This window comes from Arachis hypogaea, chromosome 20, assembly GCF_003086295.3.
Source record: "Arachis hypogaea cultivar Tifrunner chromosome 20, arahy.Tifrunner.gnm2.J5K5, whole genome shotgun sequence".
Classification (NCBI taxonomy): Eukaryota; Viridiplantae; Streptophyta; class Magnoliopsida; order Fabales; family Fabaceae; genus Arachis; species Arachis hypogaea.
The window spans coordinates 123,589,829-123,600,953 of NC_092055.1; the positions used below are offsets into that span (position 1 = coordinate 123,589,829).

The 11,125-nt window shown below is 41.0% G+C and overlaps 1 protein-coding gene across 6 annotated transcripts; it reads left to right on the forward strand.

Annotated features, from left to right (window-relative positions):
- The first annotated feature begins 4,493 nt into the window (after positions 1–4,493).
- LOC112783209 (uncharacterized) lies at positions 4,494–10,858 on the forward strand. 6 transcript variants are annotated; one of them, XM_025826020.3, is made up of 13 exons: positions 4,494–4,940; positions 5,608–5,871; positions 6,300–6,359; positions 6,486–6,578; positions 6,687–6,751; positions 8,221–8,275; positions 8,906–8,992; positions 9,295–9,379; positions 9,478–9,573; positions 9,773–9,957; positions 10,025–10,113; positions 10,351–10,450; positions 10,556–10,858. In XM_025826020.3, exons 2-13 carry the CDS (start codon positions 5,869–5,871, stop codon positions 10,598–10,600), a joined length of 963 nt encoding a protein of 320 aa, XP_025681805.1. In that variant the 5' UTR covers positions 4,494–4,940; positions 5,608–5,868; the 3' UTR covers positions 10,601–10,858. The 6 variants fall into 6 exon arrangements, with proteins under 6 accessions (XP_025681805.1, XP_072086631.1, XP_025681806.1 ...); XM_072230529.1 differs by having other exon boundaries at positions 4,503–4,940; positions 9,773–9,961; positions 10,029–10,113; XM_072230530.1 differs by lacking the exon at positions 5,608–5,871 and having other exon boundaries at positions 4,497–4,940; positions 9,773–9,961; positions 10,029–10,113.
- The last annotated feature ends 267 nt before the right edge of the window (positions 10,859–11,125 follow it).

The window sequence follows — 11,125 nt, forward strand, 5'->3', positions numbered from 1 at the left end:
ACAAGAAGTTCACGGAATTCCTCACCGGCCTGGGGATAAAACAAAAGTTTTCCTCAGTTGAACATCCCCAGACGAATGGACAAGTGGAGTCCGTAAACAAAGTCATCCTACTAGGCCTCAAGAAGCGCTTAGACAACAAGAAAGGCGCATGGGCCGACGAGCTCGCTTCGGTCCTCTGGTCCTACCGGACAACCGAGCAAAGTTCCACGGGGGAAACCCCCTTTCGCCTAACATACGGGGTCGACGCGGTGATACCTGTGGAAACTGGCGAACCGAGTCCACAACTACTTCTCGCAGGAGTAGATGAAGTAGTGGAAAAGGACCCGGTGGACGAGACCAGAGAGATGGCCCACTTGTCAGAAACAGCAATGAAACAAAGAATAGCTTTGCGCTACAACACTAAAGTCCTCAGGAGGAAATTTGAGGAAAGAGACCTCGTCCTGCGACGCAACGACGTCGGTTTACCAACCCCAGGAGAAGGAAAGCTGGCGGCAAACTGGGAAGGTCCCTATAGAATCAAAGAAGTGCTCGGCAAAGGCGCCTACAAGCTGGAGAGACTCGACGGCAAAGAAATCCCAAGAACGTGGAATGCAGGTAACCTAAGGAGATTCTATTCGTAGCTTGGGCACACCGGCCAAGCGGCCTGACGAGCCAATAGATGCTTACTCTATTCACGTGTTAATTCTTAGCTATTTATCTTTATCAAGTACCTGCCATATTCACAAATTTGTCTGGCTAACGACTAATTTTTACTTGTCTAAATTCTTTTATCTACTATTCTCCAATACGTATTCCACACAATCGCGTTCTTCAATGGCAACCCAGGACTGATCACCCCGGGAGCCAGTCGAATCATAGCCATGACTAACGGCCGTGATAACAAGACCAAGACGGTTCCAACCGTTACCAACATAAACGGCAAAACGGACACAAACAATAAGTCCACACCAGAAAAACGGTAACAAAACATAAGTGCTACTAAACAAACAGAATAAAGGCGATAATAAAAGGCCGACCAGGTGACCACTAAAAAGTAGCAAAGGTCTCAACAGTTATAACAAGTATCTTACAAAGCCACACAAAAACACAAAGTTACAAGAGCTCATTTTCGAGGCATATCAACAATCTTGTCGTCCTGGATTGTTTTGAAGACTCCAATAGCCGATGTATCGAATTCCGGGACCATGATCTTCACTTGGGCCTTGAGGGCTTCTTCAGTCATAAAGATTGCGTTGTTCCCCTGTTTCCTGACCGTCTTATATTTCCTTTTCAACTCTCCCGCCTCGGCTCGCGCAGCCTCAGCCGACGAGACGGCCGCGTCGCGCTCCTTCTCCACAGCGACCACCCGACCTTGCGCGGCGTTAAGCTGGCTCTCTAGAGTCATCTCCCACTCGGTTAGACGAGAGACGGTGGCGTCGGAGGCATTCATTTTTTCCTCAAATGACGCAGCCCTCTCCTCGGCATCCTTCCACCCCATCTCCGCCGTAGCCAGTTGTTCCTGAAGCTTTTCGACCTGGACCTTGAACTCGTTGTTGGCTTTGGCAGCAGTATCAAGTTTCCTTCGCAACGCCTGCATACCCGACAACTCGAACTCGGCCTTCCGGGCTATCACAGCTCCGCGAAGAAGTGTTCGATACATCCACCTCGCCTGCCCCGCCAAGTCGGTGCCAAGGAAGTGCTCCTCTGTGCCAGGGATCAGCTGGAAGTCAATGAAAGTCCCAGCATCAAAATTTCTTTCCATCACGGTGAGGGTTCCTTCCGGGCTGGCGGAGGCCCTCAGCCTCTTAGGAGTATGAACAGTTTCCACATCGTCATCTTCTTGGCGGGTAGAGGGCGAATGACCAACAACAGCCGCCTCTTCGGGAATAGGGGAAGCCTGCGCCCCGGCTGAATTCTTTTCGGTCATTGCGGTGTCTTGGGGAGACGGCACGGCCTGATCCTCCTTCTCCCCAGAAGGGCCTTCCGGCTTCCCGGCCTCCTTCTCGTCAGCATTCTCCTCATCGCTATCCTCCAAGAAGGTCTTGACTAAATTTTCGAGCCCGGTCACCAAAGCAGACATCTCCACTACAATAGAGAAACAAATACGTTAGTCTTGAAGTCGGGGAGAACAAATCAAACAACAAACAATGCAAAAGCACAAGACAGAACAGCTCACAAATATAATTCCTGGCGGACTCCCGTTCACCCATAAGGAGGTGGGGGTTCACGGGATTCTTCCCAAAAAGATCAAACAGCACATCGGTAATCCTCTTATTTACAGGGGACATTCCCTTGTAGGTCACCTTAATGAAAGAATTAGACCCCGCCCCGAAGCTCCAATAAGTCGGGATGGGGCGTTCCCCCTCTAACGATAACCAAAAGGAATGGCGACCTTTAACGGGGCGAACTTTGAAGAATTTGTCCTTGAACCCATGATAAGAGTCCTCGAACAGGCCAAATATTCTCCAGCCTTGGGCAGACCGGAAGGACAGAAACCCTTTCCTCGCCTTTCCTTGTTTGGAAGGGTTGGTAAGGTTGAAGAAGAAGAGGAAGACATCCATTGACACCGGCAGCTCGAGATATTCACAAACTATCTCGAAACAGCGGATAGAAGCCCAGCTGTTCGGATGGAGTTGCGACGGCGACACGGATATCCGATTAAGAAGCGACATCTGAAAATCGGAAAATGGTAGGCGAACGCCAACCTGGGTGAATATGGCTTTGTAAAACCAAATCCAGTCGGTGACCCGGGGAGAATGGAAATTAATCTCATACAATCGCTCGTTGGGGGCAGAAACGAAGGTCTCGTAATTGGCCTCCTCATCTGTCCCCCCGCACAGATACCCGGCTTGCCGGAACTCCGTCAACTCCTCTAGATCCATCTGGTTCGGCGAGTCCTTCACATCTGAGGTCACCCAGGCGTAGGGGTAATAGTTCGCAGCGGAAACAAAAGCCGGGAGACGACGCGAGGCATACCTACAGTGGGGGTACCACTCCATTAGTCTATGAGGTCGAGAGTTCCGAAAAAACCCAGAAACTATGTCCACCCTATTCAACAGTTAAGATCAAGCATGGCCAAAGCTACACCTATCACGCAAGCCACCTAAAAACCTACCCTGGAATGGTACCCCTCCCCTAACACATCTACTTAGCACTAAAAGGTCATCTAGCAACAAAAACCAAACAAGACAGCAAGAACACAAAGCAAATACAAACAACAAGCGTACAACAACGAAGCAGAAAAGAGAGAGGTCCAAGGATTACCTGAATTTGTTGCGAAAACTGAGAAGGATGAAGGGAAGATACACGAGGATACTGCAACAACGCTCTGAAATTTTTGAAAGAAGAAGAGGGAGATAGCAGGGAGATGGAAGAAACAGGAGTGTAAAGGAGAAAAAAGTTGAGGCAAACTGTTTAAAACCGCCACTCAGGAAGCGCGAAAGACTTGGGGGCAAAATAGTATTTGCGCATGGGGTTTTGCAACCCATTATGAGCATTTAATGCTCAGCGCGAAGAACGAAGCGGCGAACGGTTGCCTCAACAACCAAGAGACACGCGCGCAGGGGGCATGTCCCTTCCACGGGCGGCCGACCTGACGACGATGCATGGAACGTGAAATAACACGCCACTAATAGCTCCCACGACTATCACTGGCGCGTGGGAGCACTGTTACGGCCTAGCCCAAACCCTCCACGGGTCGGCCCGACCCAAGAGCCCACTCGACCTGAACGGTCAAGGGTGAGGCGCCCCGCAACCGACCCGGACACGCGTCCCAGACAGCTCACTTACAGCTGTGGGAGAACGTCTCGAAAAAAGTGGGCCTGTCCTTGTAGGGCCCACTTCTGACACAGTATATAAGGGGAAGGTTTTACCCTTCCCTCAAGGTACGTCACACATCACTCTCCCCCCTTTTCACCTGCACATTACTGACTAGAGCGTCGGAGTGTCTTTGCAGGTGACACCCCCCTCTACAAGAAGTGCTCGGGACCCCGCCTACACCAGACCGGTAGTTCACGACGAGACGAGACCCCTCATCACCAACCAGCATACCAACCTGATCCGTCCGATACCCGATCTACCAAACATTTTCGTTAGAATTGCACTCTGATGAATTTATGGATATGCTTGTCAAATTTTAAAATCATTCAAAAACTAGTTTGTCAATAACAAAAATCAATTTGACCAGAATTAGAATATGTGGAACACCGATGTGATATTTTCCTCTTTATATGTATTTACAACAGAGCATAATTTTAACCTCTATGTTGCTAAGGTTACCGGAGCAATGTATAATAGGAAATGAAGTGGAGTGTTGCATTCTCAAAACTAAACTCATAACCAATGTTCTGAAAATCGGATTGGACCGGTCGGTCAAACCGGTTCAATCGGACCGATAAAGAAAAGATCCAGTCCAATGTGAAACCGCACAATCTAAAACCATTCGAGAACCGCTGAACCGGCCGGTAACCGGTCGGTCGGAAAGGGAAAAGATTGCACGCGTTATCCACTTATCCCCCCTTCTCCAACTCCTTCCTTCAGCAAATGCCCTAAGCCTCCACCGAAGAAACAAACCCTAGCAGCCTCCACCAATCGTTGTCGCCGTCTGTCGGAGTGAGAGACTGCTGCCGCCGTCCGACGCACTCAAGAACTACCGTCTTCGTGGTCTCGGGCCTCTCTCCGGATCCTCCGCGTCGTGTGCTCGCATCTCGCCTCTCTCCTCTGTGCTCGGCTGCTCGCGCCTCCCTCCGCCAGTGAGTGCTCGAGCTGTGCACGTTGGTTGCTGCTCGTTGTCCGTGGTTGTCTCTGCTCGATTCTGCCTCCCAGTGTCACTCGAGTCTCGTCTCGGTCACTGGCATCTCGTGGTTCGTCTGTCTCGTCGCCGGCGGCAGAAGCAACTCGTGGGGTTGTCTCTTGCTTCGTCGCCTTCTGTGGGGTGGTTGCCGACTCGCCGTCAACCGTTGGTGAGTCCCTGAACCATCGCTTCCCTGTTCTCTCTTTTCCAAATTTCCTTCTCCCTGTATTTGTGCATGTTGCTGAATTGCTAATCAATAAATTTGCCTTGTTGCTGATCTAAATTTTGCTCTAAATCGGGACTTTATTAAGATTTGTTAAATATGTTGCTGTAACTTGAATTTGTTGCTTCCCAGTAACAGAATCGTAACAGAATGCTCAGTCATGCTTGGTTGATTGGCTTTGCTCACTGATTGTATTTGATGATAGATTTTAAATTGATAACTTTTAAATTTTAAATTTGCACTGCCCATGTTACTGATTCACTGTTCCTACAGTGTTTTTTGTTGTTGTTAATCATTGTGATGAGCTTTGTTAAAATTGGGTTGAAAAATGTTAATCTTTCTTCATTTTTCATTGTTCTTAACTTCTGTTCTTATTAAAAAATTGCAATTGGTGATCTTTTGATTTATTATATGCTTCATGTTTTTAATTTCACTCTGCTTCTAGGCTTTGAAATCAGTTTATGATAACTGTGATGCAATTATTTAGTTGGATAACTGATGTAATTATTGAGTTCAAGAGATTGAGTTTTTCTGTTCTCATTATTAGTAAGACATGGATAGTTTAGAATTTTTTATTTCTTTCCCTTACTTCTGAAGTTCGTTGTTTCAAAAGGTTCAGTGTTGGCTTCAACTTTCAAATGGGAATTGGGAGCTGGTGAAGATAACATCTTCTGGAACTGAGTCTGATCTAGAATTATGCTAGTACACAGTGATGTTTGTTCCATTTGGCTGGACTCAGTGAGACAACTGGGAAATGTTCTTTTTTGGTCTGATTAACTACAATATTTAACCTTGTTAATCATATCTTGTACAATTCAGACAAAAGAAGGGCCTATTTTGGTTGCCATAAATTCCTTCAAGAAAGTTCCTCTGTATGGTAATGATTGTATTGAAGCCTACAAGCATAAAAGAATTAAAAAGGCCTGTTTTGTTTTACTTTTTGACTCAATTACTTTAAGGCAATATTGTCTATCTTTAACTTGTGCACTGCAATTCAATCCCATTATTTTTAATGGAAGTATAATGATGTTAATTTTGCATATTTTGATGATTAATTAATTACATTTAGTTGGTGATAGACTGATAGTTTGTGTAGGGTTTTAAATTTGAAAGATATTTTATGATGTTTATTTATAATTTATTTATTATTTTATCATGGAACGGTTTTTCTGGTTGAACCACGGTTAGACCGGTTGGACCAGTAAACCAGTGACTAGAGCGGTTTGATGACCGGTTCGGTTTTCAGAACCTTGCTCATAACTCGTGAGCCACAGAGCCAGTGACCAGTGCTTGTTTGTTTTTTAGTTAGTTGCGATGTCTATCGACCTCAAACTCTCGCGCTTCAATCGTATTTATCGCCCTTCGGTAACTCACTCTCTCTCTCTCTCTCTCTCTCTCTCTCTCTCTCTCTCTCTCTCTCTCTCTCTCTCTCTCTCTCTCTCTCTCTCTCAAATGTTCTTAATCGATTATTGATTGGGAATTTGACTTCAGGATGCACTGGAAGGCAAAATCATCATCAAAACGCAGTCTTCAATTTCCCACTATGGAATTCGCCTTACTCTCAAAGGATCCGTCAACATGCAGGTTCACCCTTTTCTTTCGTTACACCAAAAAGACGCAAACCTTATAGTTTGTATTTTATTGAAGCTTTAATTCATGGTTTTGTTGGCCTTATTGTTGTGTATGGTGAAGGTTCGTGGAGGATCAGCTGGGGTTGTTGAGTCACTCTATGGAGTTATTAAGCCAATCCCTATTTTGTAAGTTTGTTTCTTGTTCTCTTACTGTGTAATTTGACAAGCAGAGTGTGAATTTTATTGATGTTGTTGATTTTCTTTTCCTTTCAAAATATGGCAAATAGTGTTATTGATTTCTTGCTTCCTTGTCTAAACAAAATAACAAATTGTAAATGATTTCTACCTTATTCATTTTTGCATATATGATCTTTCTCGATGAGCCAACCGTAATGCATAACCTTGTAATTATAGATTTGCAGATCAGTCTGCTTATTTGGGATTTGATTCAGTTTCTATGTGACTGTGATTAACTTACCGGTCTTTGACTAGGTAAATCTTCATGAGCGACGATACTTTATATATATATATAAACAAGAAGATAGTAATGATAAGAAGAATTCGTGAGTACATTGTATCATCTATTGTTTTCTTTTTGATGGTGAAAGTGGGTGGCATTTCTGTTGGTCCCAGATTTATTTGGGGCTAACATTAGTCCTCTAAGTTTGCTTTTAATTTTAGCTGTTAGGTTGTTTACTTTTAGATCCAACAGTGTGTAACTCAACTTGTATTTATGCTTTTAAAATTCGCAAATTATCCCTGTAATTTGTTAATTTTGCGAGTAAACACCCAATTTGGTCCGTGTATATCTTCCTAGAGGAAAATGCGACGCATTACAAAAAAAAAACAGGACAATTTGGCCCTTGATCCTGTTTGTCGTGAGACAACATAGCCCTTTTTGTGAAATCCACCGTGAACTGATAACAAAACTTTCCTAGCTGGCTTGTTATTGTGATGAAATGACCATTTAAGTGTCGTGCTAGAGGGGGATTAGGATTGGTCAGGACCAATTTGTCCCTCATGACCCCACTACCACCACCCTCCACCTCCACCTAAACCCCTCGCCCTCACCACGGCACAACCCCACCGCCTCTGCCTCCGATGTGTCTTAAACTGTCATCGCTGCCTCTGCTGAAATTTGTGATCTCCAAAATTCTGATAGACTTAATGTTTGATTTGATTTTCAAATTATTATTAAACTTAAATGGCACAATAAAACATTGAGTTTATAATTGTAAATAACAACATCATTGGGATATATTGTAATTGAAAAGAGTTACATTCAATATTGCAATAATGAGTTAATGTTTTTTTTTTTTTTGCAAATAAAAAAGTTTAAATGCTTTAGATAAAAACTAGGAAATGAATATTTCCACTCCAATTTTGATAATCCCACTTCTTTTTTCCACAAATTCATAAAAATATACAATGCAAAAGAATCATGTGTGGAGTGGCATTATCAAAAATGGAAGTGGCATTATCATTTCCCTAAAAACTAGTTGGGACCAACATAAACGCCATCGCGAAGTTGGTTGATAACAATTATGCTTTGCATGATCACTTTCATTCAAGCTGATACTTTGCTAATAGCACTCAAGGAATTTCTGGTGTTAGAGAGGAAAATATGAAACTTGTTATGACTAACTTGTAAACAGGAATAGGACCATCGAGGTTAAACCTTCTGGAAAGATTGCTTCGGGCACAACAGAGGTAATATATCATTAGTGAATGAATAGAAGTTTCTATTTATTACAGTTTTGTCTTTTAGACTACTTATCTTATTTAAGGCATGATATCTAGTATCAGCTGTCAAGTGGATAAGATATTGAGCTAGCCCATTGTGTTTTGTTTTCCAAAGAGGTGGGCCTGGTGCATGAGGTTCTTGTTTTGGGGATAGAGGAATTTAACTTGATAAAAAGATAAGCATAACCATATGTGATTCTGCAGAGGTTTTCTCATAATTATGGTGAAGTTCAATTAAATATCTGATTTCTAGACTTGCAACCATCTGGAAGATTAAGCTTTTAAGAAGCTGTTTTGTTATATGATTTTACCCCTTAATGAGTGTCTTGTCTCATCTGGATTTACTTTCTCATTTTTGCCAAAAATATGATACTGTCCTACGAAACAAATCTGATCTCACTGTTCGAATAACATAGTTGGATTTGTTCTTGCAGTTCCTGTCTTAAGTTGGCTTTTCTGAACAAAATAATATTTGACATACTATAATGTTCTTTTGAGTGAAAATTTAGTACCATATTTGACAGGTTTTCCTATTAATTTGATTTAACCTAGTTCACTGTGTTCATATTCATTTAAAGGTTTGCAATCTTGTGGCAGATACCATTTTCGGTGACCCTTAGACAGCAAGGTGAAAATTTGGAAAAGTTTTATGAGACTTTCCATGGGGCAAATATAAGTATCCAGGTAATGTAATGGAAGATGCTTTCTTAGCCGACTGATCTACATGATTAAATTTTCACCACCATTCATACTATTGATTATTATCTCTCTTTTTGACATTTGGTAAAGAAGTTGGCTTTGATCTTAATCAAGGTTGAATATTTTTACACTAATAAAGTTTGGTGATGCCATATGGTTCACTGATGGTGTAAATTCTTAGAATTGAAAATTGATCAAAATTAACTCATTTTACACATGTAAGTCTCTGTTTTATTTATTTAACTTATCAACTAATTTCGACAGTTGGTGATTGATAGCCTTTATAGTATTTGGTGACTGTAGATGTGACTCGCGGATACTTACATAAATCTTTATCAACAACAATGGAGTTCATTGTTGAAAGTGATAAAGGTATAAGTTCGTTGCAATCAAATGTTCTGTTTTTATACATTTATTCACGTAATCATGATTAAACTACTAGTATTTCTTTTGTTTGTGGATTTTTTCAGCTGATCTTCTACAACGGCCAATTCCTCCAGAAATGGTCATCTTCTACATAACCCAGGACACTCAACGACACTCTCTGCTTCCTGAATTAAAATCTGGTGTGTTGTTCTTTTATTTAAGGGTATACTTTCTACTCAGGCTTCGTTAAAACCATTTATCTTATTGCTTTCACATTTCTCATTTACTGTGGCAGATATTAACTTGCTTGTGTTTGTTGGTAATGAACTTGAATAATAGTATTTGCAAACATTTTAATGGAAAAAATCATGAGGTTAATGCTGATGTATTGTTGAATAGGTGGATTTCGGGTGATGGGGAAGATCTCTTCTCAGTGTTCTTTGGCTGGTCCTATTAGTGGTGAGTTAACTGTAGAAACATCTGCAGTTCCGATTCACTCAATCGACATTCAGTTGTTTCGTGTTGAGTCCATTCTTCTTGGGGAGAAAATTGCAACTGAAACATCTTTGATACAAACGACCCAGGCAAGTGATACAAATTTAAAAGCATTTGAAATTAAAACAATGTTTTAACTCCCTTTCCATTTATCAGATAGCAGATGGAGATGTATGCCATAATTTGACTATACCTATCTATGTAATACTTCCACGGCTTCTGACGTGTCCAACAACTTTTGCTGGGTAAGTGTCTTGTTCTTGATAATTTCCATTCAGTGTATTGCACAATAGTAATTGTTGTAACTTTTTGCATGTGATGTGCTCAAGGATACTCGGTAAACTATATTTCCATTTCATAAATAACCTTATAATAAATTGTTTCATATTTGCTTGTGAAAATTCTTGGATCCTACACTCCAAATCTTGATGGCTTGATTGATGTCTATTGTTTTATTTTATTCTCTCTCTATTTCCATGCAGTCCCTTCTCAATTGAGTTCAAAGTTGCCATTGTCATAAGTTTTCAGTCAGAGCTATCTCAACTGCATAAGAAGACTGACTCCGGAACTCCAAAACTTTGGGTAAATTCAGTTCCATTTTCCCCAAATAGCAGTTCATTTGTCATTTATTGTTCTTCACTTTATTAAGGATCCTTTTATTTTCCAATTTCCTTTATGAAATTTCAGCTAGCAATGGAAACATTGCCGCTCGAGTTGGTTCGGACAAAGTAAGGTTGTGTATAAGAATGCACCAAGCTATAGCAGGCAGGAAGTGGATATATTGTTTGATATAACATTTGAGTTGGTTTCAAGTGAATTGGCTTTCCATTTCATGTAATGTAACTTCCCAAGATTTGGAACAGTGATACTTGAAAAGTCTCATGTAGACTTTACAAGTGTTGATTACAACCATATAAACTAAGATTAAGACTCACCGGATACGCGGAGAGCTAAATTAATTATATTATATAGTATAAATTTAAAATGCTATATATATTGTTTAGGGATATATTAGATAATATGTAAATTAATATTAAACTTAAAAATTAATTTGTAAAAATATTGTACAATATATTTATTTAATTTGATAATTTATATATGATTCAATAATATTTTATTATTCAACAAAAAGATAAATAAATATACCGTTTTAATATAGATAATAATTGTGTTTAACTGTTATTTTGTAATTTAATTGAATAATAATATAAATTAGATTTAGAGAAAAGGATAAATAGGTCTTTGATTTTTTTTTTC

Bases quoted from the DNA above. Each gene is read 5' to 3' on its own strand.
- LOC112783209 (XM_025826020.3), top strand. The intron at 6,752-8,220 runs GTAAGTTTGTTT...ACTTGTAAACAG, and splicing joins ATTAAGCCAATCCCTATTTT to GAATAGGACCATCGAGGTTA. The intron at 9,380-9,477 runs GTATAAGTTCGT...GGATTTTTTCAG, and splicing joins CATTGTTGAAAGTGATAAAG to CTGATCTTCTACAACGGCCA.